Raw genomic sequence first — 24082 nt, 5'->3', positions numbered from 1 at the left:
TCTTAGAATGCTTTTTAATTAATTGGCAAGAAGGTAAGTGAGGAGAGAGAGAAAGCTATCTGGCAATTTAAAGCGATTCCTACCCTTGCTGCCACTTGCGTGGTCCTCCAGGCTCTCTGGAATTTTATTGTTGATGGGAGGGACAATGGAGTGTTGGAACATGAATGTTCCTTTCAACAAAAAGGACCGGACCCTTTGTTCGCTTGTAACCAGGCCCGATCCGATCTGGTCTGACTCGGGCAAGTCCTAACTTGGATTTCGTGAATATATTTTCAACACTTCTTTAAAGCTGCCGGACAAATATATTCAATGCTTCACCAACAACCTCAACTCACACTCTGTAAACGCATGCATGTGAATTCAACTTTATACACAGAAAAAAAGTAGAGGGCAATGTTGAAAGAGGAAGCTTTCAGAAATAATTTGAAGGGTAACCATTTTGTTGGACGAGGTAAAACTTGAAAGCCAAAACAAGGTACATTGACCATTCTAATTTATAAGGCTTCATAAAGTATCACATGGCGCTCCTTTTCAGGAGAGACTCAAAAGACCCTCGAGCTTCACATACTACCATGAAAACTGAAACTGAAAATAACTAAGAGAGAGCTGTTTGACGAGTCTCTATAGGGACCATAGAAGCATCATGGCCTTAATATATATATATATAAACATAATATTTATAAGTAAAAATAAAAAGTGATCTCATTTATATTTATCATCTTTCAAAGTTCATCATACGGTCACAGTTATTCGATAGTATTTTTATTTTTATTTTTTTGACAAATCGGAATGATCTGAAATTTGGAATGTGTGTTCATAAAAAATAAGATAATCTAATAAAAATATATAAAAAAAAATTCGTAAAATATAAATTAATCAAAATACTCATAAAAATTTACAAAGATATTTTGATCAATTTATATTTTGTAAAATATTTGTTTTATATTTTTATTAAGTGCGTCTCACTAAGATGTACACACGCTCCAAATTTCAGATCATTCTGATTTATAGAAAAAAAAAAATAAAACACTATCAAACAATCGTGACCGTACGATGAATTTTGGACGGTGATGAGTATAGTCGAAATCACTGTTTATTTTCACTTAAAAAGACTTTTCTATAAGGTTGCAACCTTAAAATTTAGAACTATAGATACACATAAAAAATCCATCAAAATATTATTTTAATATTGAAAAACCCTCTAATTGAGCATCTCGACATTGAAATATATGAATATGAAAGAAAAAATGATTTTCAATCTTAAAAATAGTGCGTCTGACAACACATTATTTAGACCATCTATTTTTAAATTTTTCACATATTTATTGATCTATTTGATTTTAACTATTTTTTAAGTCAAAAATTTTATAATTTGATATGAAAATAGTTTTAAGATAATTTTAAAAATATTTTACATCAAAATTATTTGCTACGATCAAATTTAAAATTACGCCTTGGATTGTTTAAGGTTGCAACCTCGTGAAAACCACACCCACATATAAAAATATAAATGAACACTCTCATTCTCTCCTGCTACCGTCGTGGATGTTACATGTACATCAAATTGTACAATAGTAATCGAATGCTCTCTCTTTTTCTCATCACATTGTACCATAGTAATGGAATGCTCTCTCTCTCTCTCATATCAAATTGTACGATACTAATTGAATGCTCTCTCTCTCATCAAATTGTACCGTAGTAATAGCAGCGTTCCATCTTAATGGTAAATGAACACTCTCATCATACCATGGATGTATTCCATGTGCCTATTATTTCGGATGCCATTATTCCAACTTTTGAGGTTATACGTTTGTATGGAAAGCGGCATCCGTTGATGAACATTTTTTATATTTAGTGTACTTGTTCCATGGCTCATGAGTGAGACCTTAATTTCTCTCTAGGTATGCCCATAAATTGTTGTTGCATATTCAACTCCTATAAATTGTTGTTGCATATTCAACTCCCGTTGCCATTGCTATTGATGTTTTCTTGATCTATCCTATTGGTCAATGAAGTTTCTCATCTATTGATCTTTTTTTTATCTATCCTATCGTTCAAAGAAGTTTCTTAGATGGTATGCCAATGCTTTTCAAGAATATCTTTACAACTAACTCTATAATTGTAATCCAGACGAAGCACAACATCCTTACACACCCATTTCACATGTTAGGCATGGCTGGTGTATTTAATGGTGCCCCATGGTTCCTTAGTCACCTCTAGTTTGATGAGGGAAACCATTGAAAATGAGTGTGGATCGAATTGTACAATAACAATTGAATGCGCTCTCTCTTCGATTTTACATTTTCCCATCTTTTTTAAAAAAAATTCAAAAAATACCCCTAAATACAAATCGATTCTTTAAAAAGAAAAGTTTCTATAGAGCCGAGGCTCTAAACAATCAAATTTGAGCCAAAGAAGTAGTTTTGATGCCAAATATCTTCAAATTGATCATCTTGACATTAAAATGTATGGAGATGAGAAAAAAATAGATTTCAAATCTTAAAAATAGTACATTTTTTTATAAAGCATTTTTGAAACGTCAATTTTCAAGTTTTCATAGATATGTCGATCTACACTATTTTTTAAGCTTTAAACTTCATAAATAAACATAGAAATATATTGTTACGACGATCACAAAGATTTCACGTATTAAAACCACATTTATTGACACTATTTAAATTAAAACCACATTTCTCGACCCTATTTGAAGGTAGGCTCTAATTTGATTGTTTAGAGCCTAGGCTCTATACAATCCACACCCTCATTTAAAATTCATTATTTTCATTAATTTTCAAGTTCATTTGGATGTGTTTCGCTTAATCATGCTGTAATTATATTTTTCACGTTTTATTAGATTTTTTTAACACTTTTGACCTCTATGAGACTTGCCCGGTTAGGCCGGGTGTACCGCATCCAGCGCATGTCTGGTTAACTGTTCCAGTTCGATTTTTCGAACCATGCACTAATAAAAGGAAAACAGAGTATTTCCAAGTTTGGACATCCAAAGGACAAAGGCTCAATATCATTGCATTCCTCTTTTACAATTTGTAAAATTCATCAAAAACTCAAAAAATACAGAAGTAAACTCATTTGGGTTTCAATACAAAAGGAGAGAACCCCATACAACCACAGTGACTCACTCTTCTTTATTCATTATAAGTTGAATCTCAATTAAAAGACCTCAGCGGAGATCAAAAACCTCAAATTTGAGATTAGTGTCCATATAAACATGAGAGCAACACTCGTAGATAGGACCACCACCTTCAGGCACTTGATGAGAATGGAAACCACGTTGAGGGCAGTTCCTGATCACCGACACACCACCAGGATCTGATAGATGGTATATACCATGGGTTCTGCAAATATAAAGCCATCAACATCAGGTAAAAAGGTTATGACAAAGACTCAAAAAGAAAAGTACAGAAATGGGAAAGTGACAGCCTTGGAAGCCCGGGAGGACTGAAAGTCCATTTGAAAATATGGGGAATTCAAAAGCATGCGTCTTTTTTTCAAAAGCCAATGGTTAGTTAGGAAAGGGGCCCCCAGTAGGCTGAAATCTGCTTTTGTTAGCGTCCTAGTCAATACCCAAATATTGAAATGTACCCAGTAACCCAGACCTCCATATTATCACCAAGCTTCCAAGATTGGTTGTGTTAAATGGAACCTGGAGTGGGGGTATGAAGTTTGGCCCCCTCAAATCAAGGCAAAGAAGTAAAAAATAAATAAATAAATAATAAATCAAGGCAAAGAAGAGTTTAAAAATAATAATAATAATAGGAAATAGAGCTGCCTTGGTAGCACCTAGCTTTCCAAGTACAAAAGAATCTCTGCACCTAGCTTTCCAAATACAAAAGAATCTCCCTCAAATATTAAAAGCTCTGATTGTAATCTTAAAAGTCTATCTCCATATCCTGATTGTAATCTCAAAAGTCTATCGCTATATGGGGAAAGGCGACACGAGACCATTGGAACATAAGAAGACAAACAACTTTCACTTCCAAGAGTATCCTCTGACCAAAAGGCTCAAGTGTGAGAGCTGTCTTTCTCAGGTACGAAAAGTTCAGCTTTATCACACCACTAGCAAATGTCCTAAAAAACAAGGCTTTTTTTTAACAAAGAACCTTCCAAAATAAGGCATTTAGAAAATTCCTCCAAATCTTTTTTTTTTTTTTTTTTTTTCTCAACTTTTATCCAAAAACTAACTTTTACAATAAATATCCTCTAGATTAAAAAGAATAATTCTTTAGATAAAAATGTCATGAGCTTATAGGACCCTCCCATACCAACAAATATGAAATCCCTACAAATTATCATAAAATTTGAATTCATATTTCAAGGTAAAATTTAAATTCTTCTCCTTCTTTCATTAAAAACTACTCTCTCTCTCTCTCTCTCTCTCAACAGATACCCCACTTCTTCTCTATATGGCAATAAGCTTGCATGTCTCTCCACTCATCTCCCTCTTTCGTTTGGCAAAGGCCCCCTCACTATCAACTGAGACTCCAACCGTTTCTCTCTCTCTCTCAAGAACCCCCCCTCCCTCTAAAAGGATACCCTCTCTGTCTATCTCGTATCAGAAGCCCTCTCTTAGAAAATTATAAAGCATATGTGGGAGAGAGAAAAAGGAGGTGGCTGGAAAAGAGAACCTGAAGGATGGGGCTTTGGAGACGCACGGTGATTGAGGAGAGAGAAAATCGCAATTAAAATTGTTGCAAAGCTTGGCATAGTAGAGAGAGAGAGAGAGAGCTGAGTCTGGAAGGTTACTGGTTTGAATTGAAAACCTGGCTTACTGATGATTTGAATTGAAAACCTAGCTTTTTGTTACTGTTTTGAATTGAAATCCTGGCGATTGGGTTACTGGTTTGAATTAAAATCTTGGTTAAGTTCTACATTTTTCTTAAAATTTGGGGTTGAGGAAGAGGGTTAGTGGGTATTGGTGTTAAGGTCTGAGGAAGTAGAGAGAGGTGTCGAGGAGAGATTAATGGTTGCTGATGATAATAGGTAGGCCTTTTCAGGGAAAAGTAGGGTCTCCGTTGAGAGAGAGACAAAAAATATTTTTCTAATGAAAAAGGAAGAGGGATTCAAATTTTACCTTGAGATCTGAATCGAAATCCTACAGTAATCAGTAGGGGTCCCATTCTTATAGGTGTGGGAGGGTCCTATAAGATCATTACTCAAATGTCATGGTCCACACAAAATGGCTTTACATCCCCGGTACCATGTCATAAGAACAATCCATCACACAACCCATGCTAGTCGGCTCACTGCCAGACTGCTGCAAAAGAGTGTTGGACCGACAGTACACATTGCCGGAGCAAAATTTCACATGTCGGGCCAAGATCAATACACCTACTACCGGACCACCACACAATTCTGCTGAACAGACAGCACCTTCTGCCAAACCGACAAAAAATACTATGCCGGACCAAGTGCACCCCCCTATTGGACCAGTAGGCATATGCGTCAGACCATATTTGGTCATTAAGTGTCCTACGGAAATGTGACGCCATCATGTACAAACAAAGAGATCTATGGAACTAAGAGATTTTTACTTGAGAGATATTTACTATAAAAGTTAATTTTGGGGTAAAAATTACGAGGAAAAAAAAAATGATTAGGAGGAAGTTGTCTAAAAAATCTGCTTTCGGGAGGGGGGTTCTCAATGAAAACCACCCAGAACAGCTTGAAAACCGAGATATATTTGAAATAAGCCACAAATCTATCTTATTGAACTCCCTCTCATTTCCCCCTCTCACAAAATGCTACGCGTTGTGCGATTCCAATGCACCAAAAGCAAATTTCTATTCCCCTTCCAATCTTCACTTAGTCTCCCTCACAACGTTCATGTCGACCATCCAAAGACAGGATCTAGGAGGCAACTTACAGAATACTGAAACCAACACTATTTTCTAAATTGGGATCAGGGATCAAATAAGATCGAAGATTGGGATTGGTATTGGTATTAAGACCATGGAATCCTGACATGCAGGCAGCTTCCTATCGTAGGGATCAGGTCCTGAACTCTAGGGATCTTGATCCCAAAATGTGGGGAAGCTCGGTCCAAACTTAATTGAGATGGAATGATAAATTATATAGGACTAAGCTCCATCTAGTTAAAAATTAAGGCCCCAAGCACTACTATAATAGTACACTACTATACTATACAATACTCCTATGCAATAATATACTTATATATAATAAATACTACACAATATGCTATATGCTACGCTACACTATACGCTACTATATTTAAATTTACTATGTACAACTATACATATTTATGTACTATACAAGATGCTACAATATAGGGCTGAGAATTTACCCAGTTTGGATCCAAAACCCGAAATTTGGATCCTATCTGGATCCAAGATTTGGATCCCATGGATTGGATCCAGATCCAAATAGTAATTAAGATCGGATCTAGGTTTAGGTAGATCCGATCCTAATCCAACCCAATTATGAAGATATTATATACATATATGTTATATAGTATTTTTTGCTATATAGTATTTTATAGATATAAATTAATAAATAAACTAATATATAAATTAATTTTTCTTATATCCAATCAGGTCTGGATCAAGATTTGGATCCCATGTATACTTTTCGGATATGAATCCAAATCCCGGGGGATCCGGACCAAATCCAGCCCATTCTCAACCCTACTACTATATTCAAAGAAAACGTTGTAAGATGAATCAGCGAGCGCAAAAGCCCGCTGACCTTAGAACGTCCATCTTAAAGTGAGCTGGACCAAACAACTTATGGATGTGCAAATAATCCCTTAAAAAAAGAACCTATTTTAAGTTTCAATTTTATTTTATTTTTTTGGGTATATTCATAATCACCTTGGCCTCGATCATGAACCCCTAAAAATATGGATAAAAACTCCACCTTTAAGACGAAAATTAGATAGGGGACGCACTTGTACATATGAGCCGGCTGAAAGATATATACCTTACCGGTATACTATACTACTTGACTATCCCGCATTGTTATACTATACTACAATGCTAGGGAATTTGCATCTCTTGTAACTTAAGATTTCAATCCCTAACTGGAATGATCGAGATTGCTCTTGATAGAGTAGAATGGCAGACCAAGATTCGTGAAACTGACCCCAAATAATTAGAAAAAAGCTATGATGATGTTGATGTTGCAAAGGAATAAGATTCTCCTCACTGGAGCATAGCGATGAGATTATGGAAGGGAATCAAGCATTGGTTGGAAGATCATGGTGACTAGTCTCCCTCCATTAAAACTCCCTCGTCCTCTATAAAAGAAGATTCAATCTCTTCTCTCTTTTATCTCTACTGCCCGGCGGAGTGGTAAACAAACTATGGGGTAACATCCTGGTGGGTTAGCCCGTATCCTACCCTACACCCGTCTCTTTGAAAAGAGTTCACAACTGGGAGTGGTTTGTCTAGTGTTTTCCCCCCTTAGACGAAATGAAAATACTAATACCTTGTTGAAAATACTAATACCTTGTTGCCTTGTAGTTTGGTAGCTCAACAAGAGGGTTCGAAGGGGGTAAAGTATGGTACACCCAAGATGGGGTATCCAACACTAAGCCGATGGTTCCTCACTCTCTCCAATCTCCCCAATCCTTTAAAGTGCACTGATAACGTTGAAACCAACCCTCCATATTTTTATCCACTGCAAGGTTGCTAGAACCCTCTTAGGATAATACCTCTTGCAACTCTTCAATTGGTCGTGGGTTACACCACAATCGATACCCCACCTCTCCCGCTCCATGGTCGAAGTCGGGGATCCTTCTTTGGCAGGCAGCCGTGGCTGCCACTTTGTGGATTATCTAGACCGAAAGAAATTCCAGAATTTTCCGTAGTGTCAAGTCATCAATCACAGCTCTTAGACAAGACCAAGACCCTAGTCATCTTTTGGGTAAAAAACCGCAACTGCTCCTACTCGGACTTCCAGTATGACTGGTTGGCACTACTCCAACTCAGGCCCCACCAAATTTCTCGCACTTCCCTCTAGAGACAGCGGAACCCGGCCAAACCAAGCTCAACTTCGACAGTTTCTCCTTGGGTAACCGGGCCCCACTTGCATTGAGGGCCTATTCAGGGACAAAGACAGCAAGCATTCTATTCTCTTACCGCCGCTAAATCAGTCATGCCAACTCCAACACGGCTGAGGCTTTATCTCTTCTTGAAGGCCTCGGGAGCTTCAACCCCACCAGGATTCCAATGTTGATCGTCGAGGGAGACTCCAAAAATGTTGTCATGGGCCACTGAAGCCTCAAATTGCCCATAGAGACTAGATGGCATTTTTGACAAAAAATCTCATGTAGGCATACTTGGAGGGAAGCCAATGCCACAGCCGACACCCCTTGCTAGGGAGGAAGCCTCACGGACGGAAGACTCTTAGGGGGACTTTTTGAGCAACTTTTAGAGCATGAAACCCCTGGCTTATTGTACACTTTTAGCTTACGCTTATGCTGTATAGCACTTTTGAGACCCTTCAGGGGCCCCCACCATTTTTTTGACCCATATGAGTTTTTGTACAGGGTACCAGGCTTGTGAGTGTCTCATTTATAGAGTCAACACTTTCCAAAAAAAAAATCTCCTCAACACCATCGCATTTCATTAGTTAATCGCCCAAACCAGTCAAGGAAGCCTACGCTGAAATAGTATGGTGGGCGAAGGGGGTAAGCTGCTACTAGATGGCTTTGTGCTTCGGCAAACCACGAGCTCCTCATAACACTCAAAGCCCACCTAAAAGAGTCATATTCATCTCCATTAGTTATTTGTCTCCCAAAATTCCAATAGACAGGCCTCCTTCAACCTTAGGCATAAAAATCTCCTTCCACTTTCACAGGAAGGAATTGGAACCCATGTCCCCTACTACTCAAAATATTTGCCTCTCCAGCTCAACAGGCATCTGTATAAGAGAAGCAAAGTACACAAGACTATGATGCATGGCTATTTCAAAATAGGTACCACATCCATATTGGAAGCATTACAAAATTGTAAATTGTAAAATCAAAAGTGTTTTAGTTATGACCAGAATCATTTCCATGCATCATAAACACTAGCATGCTAGCCTATGCAGACTCCAGCTTTTATATGACCACCACAGGCATTTGAATAGTGGCCAAAAGCTGAGGCTTAACGCTGCTTGATCCAGAAGTGCAATGCAGGCCCCTGAGATTTCAAGCAAGCATATTTTACAAAACAAAAATAAAAATATGATAAAAAATATATAAAGAAAACAATATCGTTGCATCGGTATATAATATTAGACCATTCAGCAAGAGAGGTGCACAAAATAGTCTCTTTATGTTAAAAACTATATAATGATCTAACAACACATCATTAATTCAATATTTATCATTATCAATGACATTATGCAATAAAAAGCATCTAATTCTATTAGAAAAAAAGAATAAGAATAGAGGGATAGTGTTGATGGATAATCAAACCACATATATTTAGTGGTATTCAGGTAGTTTTGTGCCTAGTTCAGCAGTGCTCTATTCATCTATTTGTGCATGTGCATGTGCATGTGCATGGACGCATGAGTGTGTGGCTGGCAGTCAATGGGGGTGGTCATATGGTTGCTTTCTGACAGTGAAATTGGTTAATATAGTCCAAGTTTAAATTTAATAACATCAAAGAGAAAAACCTGGATGTGTCGGTGGGTGCCATAACTATTGCAATTGCTTCTGGTAACATAATCTGAAAAGAATACATGCACACAGGTTAGAAAAGAAACCAACCAAATTAAAGACAAAATATATAATAATATTCAATGAATCTAAAAAAAATAAAATATTTGAAAGATGAACATAGAAATAGACGCTAGAGAGGACCAATAATTATTTTCCGATAGACAATTGCAATCAATTGGCCAATGGAAAAGCTAATCTTCTAAACTGCCATTATTTTTCCCTAAAGATGTACAGAAATAGACACTAGAAAGCCCAAAATCTTATGTACATATATACACATAAATTAATTTGCTGAATCGAGTATAGTGTTTTATGCCAATATTAATGCAACATATTTAAGCAATAATTAACTGATGATGATGATGATTAAGCAATAATTAACTGAAAGCTCAAACAATCTTCAGAATTATAAAGCATCGTCAGTGTCACTCAGGAGATTCAAAGTTGATCAATTAAGTGACAGTGACCATTCAAATTAAGATTCCAACATTACATAAGTAATCAGATATTTAATATTGATTGGAATGTATTTAGATGAAACAAATAGAGGTGGGTGACATATGCAAACCCATTTTGACACAATTTAAGTGAACTCTTGCTGCAGAATGTCTCTTTCCGTTTCATCCAAGAGAATCAATCAAGGACACACAAACTTTCCAAGAACTCATATCAGAATCTTCATTTACAATGCAAGCACTCACTAACCAGTCAGGATTCCGCAAAGTCCTCAAAAAGGGATCCTGATGATAGGGTCAACTCGACAAAGATCAATTTTCAGTTCTAAATGTTCACTACATTACGCGCTGAAAACAAAAAATACAATTATAGCACCTCAATATCCAAGAGGCCAAATTTGTCCAGCGGCAGTCTATGAGTATAAGCTCCCATGATAACCGAAAGTTCTAAGCTAACTCCAAGGCATAAGCTTCACTAGCTTAGGACCATGTTACAAGGTTCCGTAAACAAGTTTTAACCTGCGATGCAGGAACGTAACCTACTATTCTAACAAAGGCAAAGAAGTGAAGAAACAACGGAAGAAAGGACTTTAACAGAAGAAAATAAGATGGAAAAACTTTCTGCAACAAGACAATTAGACTCAAGTATTCCTAGGGCCTCACATCACAGCCATCCAATCAGTGGTCTCCCCCATAAACCTTAGTTGGATGACCAGGATACCCCAACACCCTCCCTGATGGAAGAAAGGGTTTTAAATCCCCCTTCTTAACCCCAGGGCCTCTCTCTCTCTCTGGGATACCCCAACACCCTCCCTGAGGGAAGAAAGGTTTTAAATCCCCCTTCTTAACCCGCAGGGCCTCTCTCTCTCACACACACACACACACAACATGAAATTTTGGGAATTTGGTTTAACAAAACCAAAAAGTATTTAAAACTAATTAACCTTGAAAATTTTAGGCAATGGAACTTGCATGGACTTTAGCTTTGGTTACTACGTTCTACACTAGAATTTCCATTAAAGTCTTTTTTGCCCTTTTGTTTAGAATTGGCCAAATGCTTATCTAATATAATTTCGGAATATTCGTTATCATGGTTTTATGATCCTTTTTCATAGCTTTCAGGGTAGGGAAAATTATCTTTTACTGTGTTATTTTCTATAGTCAGATATTGATGTTTCAGTTGATTCAGAAGGAAAGTAGGGTTTCTACAGTCTTCTAGGGCGGCCGATCCTATGTTTTCCACTTGCTATTACTGATCTGCAATAGAAGGTCCCTTTTGTAATAGACAATAAAATTAGGGTTTCTAAATCCACAAGTAGCGTTCTGAACCAGTGCTGAGTTGCTGAATCAACCACTTCTAAATTAATCCTCAGATTTTCCTTCTTTTTTTTACAAGATTTCTTTAGGTTTCATGTTGTAAAGAATGCCATCTTCAATCTACAAAGGTATTGTATGATTTAAAACAATATTTTTGTAGATGTAGAATTTTTTATTATAATTTATTTTTCTGAAAAAACCCTTGTATTTTTTTAAAAAAAATTATTTTTTTCCTAGATTTTGGTAGGGTGTTTGTTGTAGAGAGTGTTATCTTCAGTCTACAAGACCTATTGGGTTGCAATTTTTTATTTTTTTATTTTTTTAGAAAAGCTCTAGAACTGGTCCAATTTTTTCACAAACAAACACAAAATAATTTTTAAATTTTTCAGTATTTTTTAGAACTTTTTTACCAACTCGATAAGGCCAACTGATCCAAACCGACTAGTTCACTAGCTCGGGATCGGCAGGTGTCACCAGATCCCATTTTTTAAACACTACTTACAACCAAACAAATATTGATGTGACAAGCATTTGTATTTTCTACATTAGTTGCTCAATAGTAGAATCCCAGGCACTTCACATTCACATGCAAATACTAAGCAGCCAGAACGAGGAAGCATAACAAAATAATACCACAGATCCTAAGCTTTTATAATCACCTGATATGAATAATGGGTGTGAAGATCAACTGAGGACATGAAACAAGACTGTGTGGGGTGAGTCTGAAAGCAAAAAAGCAGAATGACAACCAATATTACTGAAAATAAAAATAAAACCTAGCAAATTATGAAGATTTCCCAAAAAAAAATCGCTTACACTTTAACAAAAACAACATTTTTCTAATAAGAATATTCCGTTTAATATTCAAAAATATTTCATAGAAGAGATATTGACCACATGAACAAAAAAAATTCCATGACAACACATGCAGTTCTGCAGCCTTGAGCATTTTTCTTTTTCTTTTTCCAAATTGTAAACGACAATAAATTAAATGAACATGAAATAATGCAAAAAGTGGTCTTTACAATGCCTAGGCAGCAGCGTGAATACCAGGCAGCCGCCTAGTGCCCCATCTAGGCCAATGTTCGCCTCCTAGATGCTCTGTCCCTTGGCGGGCACCTAGACACCTCGAGCCTCACCTCGGTCACCATTTGCCGAAGGATGGATCAAAGATCAGTCAAATATCTTTATATTTGAGACTCCTTCGTTCCTTCAAGATGTCTTCTTCGGGTTCTAACAAGAGTTGAGATCAGGAGTGGGGATATGGAATGAAAATATGGTTTGGGACAAATAAGAACAATCAAAACAAAGATCAGTGCAATTTTTGTAACCAATATACAAATGGTGGGATCAATAGATTTAAAAAATACATTGCCTGGATTAGGGGGGATGTTTCTGCATCTAGGGATGCTCCGGCTAATGTTAGGAAGGAGATGCTTGACTATTTGGATTCCAAAAACAGGAAAAAGGCATCATGGAGGCACGTATTGGCGATAATGATGAAGATGATGATGAAGGGGAGACTGAAGAGGGTTCTCTCGAAGTTCTACGGGATGAATCAGGTTTAAGAAGCCTCGTATGAAGGGGCCCATAGATGTATTTTTCCACTTAACCCCGAGGTTGGGTTGAGAAAGGAACGAAGCAAGTAACAATTTGAAAATAGGCATAACGCATAAGAAGGCAGACGGAGCCTGAGTAAATTGATATATTGCTTGTTGGATGTATCAAGGGGGTGTTGCTTACAATACTACTTGCCCACGCATCCTCCACACAATGTTGGCCTGGGTTTAAGGGCCCAACCCCATATGAGCTTAAGGAGTCATTGCCACAAAAGGAGGTACAACTCACAAAGGAGTACCTCAAGACCTACAAGGAGGCGAGGGTGCAATATGGGTTCTCAATAATGACAGATACGTGGAGCGATAGAAGTAGGAGAGTGATGAATTGCCCTTTAAGGACAATGTTATTGAGGTCTATTGATGCATCTAATGATACAATGCACAATTTATTACTTTATTTTTCTTTGGTCGAGAAGGGCATTGGAGAAGTTGACCAAAAGCATATCATATAGGTAGTAAACGACAATATTGTAGCCAACATGTGTTGCGAATTTGTTGCACTAAAAGCAGCCCCATATTTTGGGTACCATACACGGCACACTGCTATGGTCATAGTTTTATGTTTGATTGGTACTGAGGCGAAGCCCATTATGGCCTTTATATGATGCACTAAATAGAGCCAAGAGAGAGATAGTTAAGGGATTGGGCAATGATGATAACATGTAAGGCACAATATGAGAGATTGTCAACACATTTTCAAAAAAATATATATGAGAGATTGTTGATAAAAAGTGGGATAAGCAGCTACATCGCCCCTTGCATGCGGTTGAATACTATTTGAATCCAATATTCTTTTCTGCAAACCTGATATTGAGAGGAAAGATGCAATCGTGAATGACTTTAGTGAATGTCTTGAGAGGCTCATTCTTGATAAGGATACCCAAGATAACATATATGCTGCAAAGTTGATTTTATATAAGTGTTCATTACACTCATATGAGAAGGAAATGGCGATGAGACAAAGGACCAAATCCAATCCAGGTAATCTATTTAATTTGAACAACTTTTTCCAAGTTTCGACTTGTATAGTTTCATATGAAATAGACCAATAGGGATGGCATACTTGACTTTTATTAGTTACAACATAACCTTAAAAACTTTAACTTATAATTTTAAGATTCAAACAATGTTCCATGTAATTACATGCCAATGGTGAAGCCAACATAGGAGTAGTGCTCCAAACTTACAGAAGATGGCCACTAGGAAAACTTAACATATAGCTTATCCAGTTGCGAGCACAATTGGAGTTCATTTGAGATGATAAGTGGGTAGATTGCATAAGATTATAACATGTCATGTTAGTATTACTGGTAGCACTAAATGATTAGAATGATTGATTATATATTTATAACTTATAAGGCATGACTTAATAACTTTATAAGTTCCTGTGGCTTCCCTAAATTTTCACTCATGCATTGTCCTAGAGGTGCATACAAAGAGAAGGAACATGTTTGCGCAAAAGAACCCAATGAATTGATCAAACTCAATGATTTAATGTTCGTATGTTTTAATCAGATGCTCCAAGAGCATGTAAATAATCATGACACAACGGATACCAATGTATTGAAGACATGGATGATGCTAATGAGTGGTTGGTTGATCATGGCACACAAGAGGTCTTCCTTGGTGAGGGTGTAATTTGAGCCTTCAAGGCAAGCTTCCGACTCAAGGCAGACCATTAGACCAACTAATACTACTGAAGCACAGAGGAAGAGGGAGATAGAGGAGGAGGAGACCGATTCAGAAGAGACTGAGGAGGAGGGCCACAATGTTGAAGAGGGTGATAGTTTTGATGATGATGACATGGAATCATATGGAGGTCTCCAACATGAAGCCAATGATTACAAAGAAGATGAAGATTGAAGACTGAACCGTTTCTTTTGTATCATGTTGTTTATGTGATTTTCACTATATTAGGGACTGGAATATGTATGGATTATGGCGTATGGACTTGTATTTCAGCATTCGTGTTTTATGACTTAATGGTATTGAACCTGAAACGGAGCTAATATATTTAGCCATATAGCATTTGTATGTTATTTTGGATACGTTCTTGCTATCAGGTTTTGCGTTTTGTGGTTGCTAATTAACTTAATCTTATATTTACCAATTTATTACAAATATGAAATGTGATTGAACAGTGAATGTGATTTCCATGTGTTTCAGATGCATGTGCGTGTGTGTGTGTATGACACACATAGAAGCAAAAATTATACATAGACATTTCAGAAACTATTGTTTCCCAGCCAAGCTCGTCTTGTAACTATGGTCTATGGATGTTGAAAAGTCATTCTGCCCATAGCATTAGGGAAACAATGTCACTGGGTATGTGAGTACGGATTAATGAACATCTTGCACTAAGAAAACTTACACGATATTACTTCCCAAAATAAATCCCATTTCATGTAACTAGGGTCTACGAATATCTAATTAAAACTCTCCGGATGCCCACATAAATTTAGAGATGAGGCCATTCATTAAGTGAGAGCGATAGAGCACTTTTTGAAATGAGTGGAAATAAAACACAAAACATCTGACAAATGATGTACAATGTAGTTTGAATTTGCAAAACCCTAATTATACATACACAAAAGAGGAATCGAGTAGAGGTAGTGTTTCAAAAAGTGTTAGGAGGCACCTAAGCGGTCGGGGGGTCCATGCCGCCTAGCACCTAGGAAGCCCCCAAAACCTAGGCGGCCCAGTAGAAATATTTTTTTGGAGGGTTTTTCTCTCTCTAAAATAGGCTCTAATGGGTTTTAGGTTTCAAATGAACCTAAAACCCACAATTTTTCACTTTTAGTATTAAAAAAAATGATCCAAAAATACCCTCAACAAGGGACATTTCTGCCCTGGACGGGGTATGAGCGCCTAGGCGAGTTCCGGGGCACTTAGGTGGGCGCCCAGGGATATCCGCCTGATTTGGCTGCCTAGGCCTAGGCGATGCGCCCAAGCCTTCTGGACCGCCTAGACGGCCACCCAGGCGCTGGGCGATCAGCTTTTTAAAACACTAAGTAGAGGCAATCTCAAAATACTCACATGAATCCATCCAAGGGAGAAAAGGGATTGCTTATCCTGCACGTCATATATTTCCTCTTCGTTTGAGGTCTGACACTGCAAACATAATAATAATATATAATGCAGATGATCATATAACAGCTGGAAGTTTCAATAGCATGCTTGAAAGTTAGAAAGAAAATAAATGAAATATAGCAAACCGTATCAGAAGTTGACTCCTGCTTTGGGATGATTAGAGCTGTAACATAGAATGTTCGGTTTTTCTGCAAATTTTACAAGTAATTATGATAGGGCTATCATATACATATATACATGCAAGCACTTATTACCAATAAAAATAAAAGCTACAACGTGAATGATCAGCACAATAAACACATGGAGAGTTGGATATAAAGTTCACATTTTCGGTGTCTCTCATACAAAAGGAATCCGTATTTATCATAAGTAAATACTTACAAGTGATCCTGCAAGGACTCCACATGTTTCTAAGTTTTTCTGTGTATTCGACCTCGCCAACCTCAAAAACTCTTCCATTATATTTACTGACTGTAAGGAAATTACAAACAAATTTTTAGTTGCGGTCACCAATCAGAAAGATCTGTAAAGGATATGACAACTAAACCATTTTCGTGAGAATGGTTATAGGGAAAGGTTATAAACATAGAAATCAAGTCCGTAAAAGATAGCAACTTACGATATGTAAATGCATATATCTTTTAGGATCAGCAAGCCTCTCTGACAAAAGCTGTGCATCTCCAGGCATAGGATCAGCAACTTTTGAAGGAGGGATTGGATCCAAATCCTGCACATGAGCGAGAACAGGAGGAGGAGACGGTTGCCTGGTGATATTGGACTGCACAGTAACTTCTACTGTGTCATTAGTGGAAACTGAGCAGGTCACCTCTGAAGGATTGGACCTTCTACCATCATCGAGGGAGAGAACTGTGTCCATAATGGACGTATTAACTTCAGAGGCACCATCTTTGATTGCCAAGGAACCACATTCTTCAGTCTGATTCAAGCTACATGCCAACAAAAAACAGATAATATAAAAGTGTCAGCGTCAAAGTAAGAAGACATTACAATCTTTAAGCTAAAAGAAGCAAGAACTCGAAGATACTGCAAACAACAATAACAAAAGTAAGAAGAAAATGCAATCTACCAATTGTTTTATTCTAATCAGAGATATACTGCGGACAAGTTGAAAACATAAAAACTGGCAGGACTTTCTTCATTGAAAGATTTACAAGAAATTCTTTTGGAGTGAAGTGATTTACTAGGATTTACATTGCAAAGGCATGCAAAGATGAAGCTTACAAAGATGGGGATTGCTATTGTATGAAACAAAAGCATTAAAAATCTTGTCGAAGATTCTTACCCAGAAACTTCAATGGGAGTTGAGTCAATGTTGCTTGGATAATGGACCTATATGCATTCAAAAGGAATATAGTCAATGGAAGTTACCAATTCCAGTAATCAAAGCAATTAAGAGTACCAGATTATACCCTAATACCAGTAATAGGTGCCTGCCATGAACCATGAAGCCCATTTGGACCCAAAATGGAATGTCTAGACAAAGTTTCCTCTTTCGGGCAAGGGAGATGCAGTGACCTGCAGATTCATCAAATAACAAATAAGCTCCAAGAGATTAATTCAGGTAAAAGCATTTTGCTCAAACAAATATTATTTCAATGGTTCCAAGTTATTTGAAATAACACTAGCTCCAAATGACACGCTGGAGATGTCAAATTAACACTATCATATGTGCCTTTTTAAATCAATTAACTGCTATCAAATTTCAGTAAACTAAAAGTTGCACTCCCACTTAGGGAGAAGTCAAAAACATTTTTCCACCCACTTTCAGTGTTTCAAAAAGCGGACCACCCAGCGCCTGGGCAGATGCCAAGGCGGATCTAGGGGCTTGGGCGCATCACCCGAGCCCAGGAAACCGCTTAGGCGGCGACCCAATTACAATGCCCCGCCCAGAGGCAGAAAAAAGGTTTCAATGGGGGCTATTTTTGTCTATTTTTTTATACTAAGGGGCCAATAATGGGGGTTTTAGGTTCATTTGAAACCTAAAACTCATTATAACCCATTTTTGAGAGAGAAAACCCCAAAAAACCTAGTTTTTTGTGATTTCTTTAGGATCAAAGGGTTTCTCAAAGTTATGAGAAATTGATCAAAGCATCACGCATTGATATTAGATTTAATTTTTGATGTTTTACAAATCTATTGGGGGGTTGTGTATTGTGGTCTTGTGGATAGTGGATAGAGGATTTGTAGTTCCACTGGTTTAATATTTGGTAACTTTAGTTTGGTAATTTGGTTGGTAAATTTGTAGTATATTTTCAATTTTTATGTCCCCTAAATACCTAATTCTTATATTTTATAAGATATATAACTGTAGAATCCCTTTTGGATTCAACTAGGCTGCCCAGATTCTGAGCGCCCACCTAGGCGTTGGCCGTCCTGGACCCCCAAGCCGCCTAGGACCCGCCTAGCGCTTTTTGAAACTATCCCTACTTTTCAAAAAACAAGGATAGGAGAGTCATACTTACACTTACTAAAGAAAACATGCAAGGCGAGCTAGTCACATCTAGCATTTTAGACAAGTTTGTCAACTAGGCATTAAATAAATAATAACAACCAAAGGCTGTCACTATTTTTCCTTCTTTTTTTCTTTTTTACCTAATCGTTCTAAGGCATTGCGTGGGTGATACTAAAATAACCCCAATGGTATTGCTCTCTTGTTTTAGTGCCATGTTTTGTCCATAAAGAGACCATTTGAATTAGGGGATTTTTGGACAAACCAAAGTTACCATTGTGCCCTACTTTTTTGAAACTTACCATTGTACGCTACTTTCTCGAGTAATTTCATTGGGATTTCCATTGTAGGTGGAGCCATGATGATGGAATTGACAATGGAGGTTGATTTAATGTTGGTTTCATAGCAGCGGATAGGGGAATGGGTAGTGCTTTATCGACAATGAGGCATCTCATGTACTTATCCTTGCTGGTTGCTCGCAAATGTAACCCAATAGGATGAAGCATCTCACGTATATTTGTATGTTAATGGTTTATGGTCCTTAAATTGTGGTTTTGTAGTGTTCTGTGATTTTGAGTTTTTATGTTTTGCTTCTCTTGGTTTCTTTTTATTTTTCCCAAATTTATCATAGGGGTGTGTTTAGTTTTCTTGAGATTGACTTGCCAATGAGAGGCAAGTTCATTTGATAAGTCCTAGATTTGTTATAGTGGGGGGATCAAGGCAACAAAGGATAATCAAGTGAGTCTCAATTCCCAACAAGTGGCATCAAAGCTCAAAAGAAGAGCATAGTTATACGTGATAGTGGCAAGTTACAAGTCTAAACCAATGTTATTAGGTTTGGGTAGGCCACCAAACCAGAGAAAGATCTGGTCCAGTCAAAATCGCCTCACCTTTTGTAGTGAAGGGCTCAATGACAAGAAGGGGTGATTGGCTGGTTCTTAAAATGCAACATAAAGCTCATTACTATTAACAGCAGTTACGTTGAAATAGCACCTATAGTACCAGCCAAGGACTATTAGCATTTTAGACCAAGGTGTTATTTCTCCTTTTCCACTCTAAAATAATCATTTATCGGAATTCTCAATGGAGTTCCACTGATTAAAAAAAGGAAACCAAAGGTTAATCCAATATGCCCCAAGGGACTCAAACCTCGTAGCATTAATTCTTGAAATGGATAGTTAGACAACCTCTCCTAGTCAGGTTAACTTGGAAGATTCAATGCTAAACCATTTAAGTGACATCATTGAGTTGTCCATGTTGTGCCCCAAGTCCATTTAATGATTACTAAGAATGAGATGCAAATAGTTCATATTTAAAACATTATAAAATTTCAAACTATGCTGAATCATGTGGCTCTCTGGGCCAAAAGTGATGAAGCCATTATGTTCTGTTTCCAAACCATTGAGATGGTGTGATCTTATAATAAAACTTCCCATATAATACATCAAAACAACAAATATGATATTCATATTCGTAGCAAAATTTTAGAAGCAATCAACAACTCTAGAAAACCTTCTAAGTTTTCCATTCATAGTGAAATATGGATCCAAAACATGTATAATAAAGTTTATATTAGTTAATGACATGGTACCAGCAAGTCAAAATATGAAGCCCATAGGAAATACTTGACAGGCATCAACTAAAAGGACAGATCAGCATTTCACCTAAAACTGTTAAGTGGGTGGGTAGAAGACATACAGCTTGCTCAAGGGCCTATCAATCCCTGTCGTGTATGTTGAACCATTTTGGCTAACTCCAGTAGGTTTTCTCAGAACATGAGATGAACCAGTATTCCTGCCACCCGAGTGCGACTGAAATAACAATACAAATTATGACATCATTATAAAGAACAGTAATAGACAAAAAATATTCATCAGGTGTGGTACCAGAATATGTAAATAATCAATGCAGTGACTAGCCCCATGCCAGTTCAATTATATGAAATTTTATGAGAATGCTGGTATGAGTTTCTCAATCATGCATTGGAGAATAAATGTGGAAACTTCACCTGTTGAAGATCATGTCCGAAAGTACTTTGCACCTTGAGAGGAGGCCACTCAACAGACAATATTGGATCTTTAGCAGTAACTTCATGGTGATGCCCCCATGTATCAATTTGACCATGTTCCTTTTCATTCAGTTCCTCAATTTGACGCTTAACAACTGGCTTTAGAGACTCTAATTCACTTAGAGCAGTCAACAATTTCTAGAATAAAGGAAATCAATAAAAACACTCTCAGTGATGCGAGGTAAATCACTAGAAAGCACTCTATGTAAAAGAATTGTTTCAAAGTTCCAATTTATGGAAAAGAATAATGATCATCATTATAATTTACAATCACCGTATTGAGGAGAATTTTTTCTCTAGGAAGCAACAAATGGTAATCTCGATGGCATGGTATAGTCTCAGAAACCAAACTGTACAAGAAAAAAAAAAAACCAGTAAGCCTTAAGCATTCAAATTTTAAAAAAGAACTGAGAAGATTATAGTAAGACACCCAAGGCCATTCCCCTACAATTTTATGACACAATAGTAATTTTACACAGAGGTTAGTATACTCGCCTTGAAAATCTGAGAAGCATAATGTATAGATCAATGACATTCCTCTCTCCTCGAAAAATACGTGCCTGAAAAATACAAAGAAAGTTTAAACAAGGCAAACAAAAATACTTCATGCCAACCAGCTTTAGCCTCAATCCCCTACTGTTTTGAAATTTTTTCTTTTCGAAGAAGAAAGATCTCTGATGTTTATTCTGTCCCTACACCACCATAATTCACTAAAGGTCGTGTAAGCAAAAGAAGCCAACGACAACAGTGAACATCTCTTAAATCAATAAGCGCATATCGAGATTCGCCTGCATGCCATAAGAGACCCAATTCATGGAAATTGGATCACTTGCATGAAGGATTATCAGCACATAATTGAATTATTCAGATCAAAACAAAGAATTCGGAAAAACAAAAAACAAAAAAAAGCAGCAAAATACCTGTCTGAGAAGGCTATCGGAGATGCGACAATAGTAGCGAATGGAAATCCTATTATCGACCTCCAGCTTTGGAGCACTTGCAGAGATGTTGATCGCTCTCCCATAAACCTTCATCTCTGCTATTTCAGGGATTCCCTGTGCAACTCAATCCCTGTGCAACTCAAAACCCTAGGAGATCGGCAACGTAATTTTCGGTGAAATTTGACCAGCATGTAAACCATGAGCCGCCGGGAAGTTGTTTTTCCCGGCGATTCAACTACTTCGATGAAGCGTAGAGATTGGAGGAGCCGATCGTATGGAAGATGGGGAATTTTTATGGAACAATTACGATGGGGACTTCAGACTTTTCTTTTGGATTTGGGAAATTATCATATATGCCTTTTAGAGTCGTTATTTGAAATTGGGAAAATATTTTAATACCCTTTATTCTTAGGATTCCTTTGTCGATGCACATTTTAAAAACCTATCTTTCAACCCCTAAACTAACCTTCCTTAATTTTATTTTATTTTTTAATCCAAACAAATATGAAAAAAACAACCTTTTTAAACCCCATCCTTACTTTTCCAGTTTCCGCCTCCTCCTCTCTCCCCATGTTTACCAAACCTCTCTCTCTCTTGTATTCCCCTAAACCCCTTGAGCTGGCACTTTCAAAGCTCATCAGGCTAAGTCGATAGTGAATCATGTTGCTCGTGGTTTTGGGGGAGAGTTTAAAATTTGGAGTTTTCTCCTGGTCGAGGGCAGGTGAACTTCAATGTGACCATGCAATACAGTGGTCTTCCTTTTCAAAATCCTATTGATGCCACACCTGTAGAAAGGAGTGACGTTGGGCCTGGAAAAAATGTTTTATTAGCTGACCTTTTGTTATCCCAAAAGTAAACTACTTGACATGTACAGGAAAGGGAAACTTTTATTGAAGGTCCAAAGATTGCTCAGATTGCGCCAATTGATCCATTGGCTTTTGTTGCACCTAATGATCCTGACGAAGAGGTTGTTCTGAAAGATATATCTAGAGGAAAAATCATTGGCATAACTCATTTAGAGAGAGATTGGTGAGGGTGCAACAAGGTACTAGACATGATGTTTCCGTTGAGAGAAAAGCCTCTAATAACATTGATGATACTGGTGAGTGATGAGTCCTTGGGAGTTGCTTCAAGTCTAATGCTAAGCTTCCAAATGGTTATGGTCTCTTTGATGGTTATAAGAAGGGAATTCTAGACAACCAAGGTAGGAATGACAATGAACCTGCTGGATTGCCAAAATCAACAGGTTCTATTGAACTAAATTTGGAATCGACTGTATTAGCTTCTGAGTATGATGCCATCAACAATGGGTGAGTGCTTGATTCATCTTGATGGTCCTCAACCCAAAACCAATGATGCTAGCTTTTTCAGTGAAGAAAAGTAAGTGGACAATCATGTCTTTAGCACCTCTATTTTGGAAAGAGCTTTCTATTTCATTTCCCATCATTTAGAGAGACGCAAATTAGTGGTAATAATTAGTAGCGGGAGGATAGCAGTGAGGATAAGCTTGCTTGGAAACAGAGAGAGAGAGGGATTGCAAAACACGAAGAGAGAGTGGGGGAGAGAGAAGGGATTTGGGGAGTCACGGGGGAGAGAGAGAAGGGTTTGGGAAATCATGGAGGAGAGAGAATGAGAGAAGTTTGAAGAATATCAATGGAAGAGAGAGATAATCGTTTAGTAAAGGCATAGCTTGCTCATCTTTGCTTGGGCTAAAAAAAGGTTTAAAATAGATAAAATAAATTTAGGGGGTTCGAAGATAGGTTTTAAAGCTTTTGGTTTATTAAGAAATGAAACCTAAAAATAAGAGGTACGGAAATATTTTTCCTTTCAAATTTGTTTTTATTTTTATTTAATACATTTATATTTATTTCTAGCTTCTTCTTCCTTTTTTATTCATGTTTTAACCCCATATTTAAAGGGTTTTGTTAGGCTACACTACTTAGTGGTGTAAACTCTTAAAGTGCTCAACATTTTTTAACACTAACGTGCCCTTGAATTATAATACAAAATTTTTCAAGTAGGGGCATTTTTTGTCATTTAAAATGGTAGAATTAGTATTTTTATAAAAAAATAGTGGCATTCTATTAGTAGTTAAAAACAATTAATGGACCTTATAGATGATGTCACACACCTTATCGGTGATGTCATTATCCACTATGGTTAATAAATGTTTTTGTTTCTATTAAGAGTTTTTAGTTTATCCTTGACTAATTACTTAAAATACCCCTAAAGAAAAAGTTATTATACTATAGCATAAGGGTATCTAAATGTCTATAGCATTTTAAGGGTCTATACCACAAGTGGTCTACCCTAACAAAAACCATATTTAAAATTTATTTTTATTTTCTATTTAATATATTTATTTCCAGCTTCTTTTTTTTTTATTCATGTTTTAACCCTGTCACAAACCTAATAGGTCTTTGGTGCCTTT

At 37.1% G+C, this 24082-nt stretch overlaps 1 protein-coding gene across 4 annotated transcripts; it reads right to left on the bottom strand.

Annotated features, from left to right (window-relative positions):
• Nucleotides 1-2992: 2992 nt before the first annotated feature.
• LOC18445101 (AMSH-like ubiquitin thioesterase 3) lies at nucleotides 2993-21866 on the bottom strand. 4 transcript variants are annotated; one of them, XR_002282830.2, is made up of 15 exons: nucleotides 21631-21866; nucleotides 21206-21270; nucleotides 20985-21060; nucleotides 20651-20848; nucleotides 20341-20453; nucleotides 17603-17708; nucleotides 17476-17522; nucleotides 16792-17119; nucleotides 16554-16643; nucleotides 16298-16360; nucleotides 16119-16193; nucleotides 12123-12185; nucleotides 9646-9698; nucleotides 9025-9164; nucleotides 2993-3356 (listed from the first exon to the last, which is right to left on the bottom strand). XR_002282830.2 is itself a non-coding variant. In XM_006855247.4 (14 exons), the coding sequence occupies exons 1-14, from the start codon at nucleotides 21742-21744 to the stop codon at nucleotides 3182-3184; spliced, it is 1566 nt and encodes a 521-aa protein (XP_006855309.2). In that variant the 5' UTR covers nucleotides 21745-21866; the 3' UTR covers nucleotides 2993-3181. The 4 variants fall into 4 exon arrangements, 2 of the variants coding, with proteins under 2 accessions (XP_006855309.2, XP_088715164.1); XR_002282829.2 differs by lacking the exon at nucleotides 2993-3356 and adding an exon at nucleotides 8118-8901; XM_006855247.4 differs by lacking the exon at nucleotides 9025-9164.
• Nucleotides 21867-24082: the final 2216 nt, after the last annotated feature.

This window comes from Amborella trichopoda, chromosome 2, assembly GCF_054954075.1.
Source record: "Amborella trichopoda isolate Santa Cruz 75 chromosome 2, AtrichopodaSantaCruz75HAP2 v2.0, whole genome shotgun sequence".
Classification (NCBI taxonomy): Eukaryota; Viridiplantae; Streptophyta; class Magnoliopsida; order Amborellales; family Amborellaceae; genus Amborella; species Amborella trichopoda.
Note: the sequence above shows the minus strand (reverse complement) of the source record. Positions and strands in the feature narration are given on the sequence as shown.

Coding starts and splice junctions, on each gene's coding strand:
- LOC18445101 (XM_006855247.4), bottom strand. CDS start 21,744: ATGAAGGTTTATGGGAGAGCGATCAACATCTCTGCAAGTGCTCCAAAG. Junction 17,120..17,475: donor ACTCCCATTGAAGTTTCTGG/GTAAGAATCTTC, acceptor GTTGGCATGTAG/CTTGAATCAGACTGAAGAAT. Junction 16,194..16,297: donor AGGAGTCAACTTCTGATACG/GTTTGCTATATT, acceptor TTATGTTTGCAG/TGTCAGACCTCAAACGAAGA.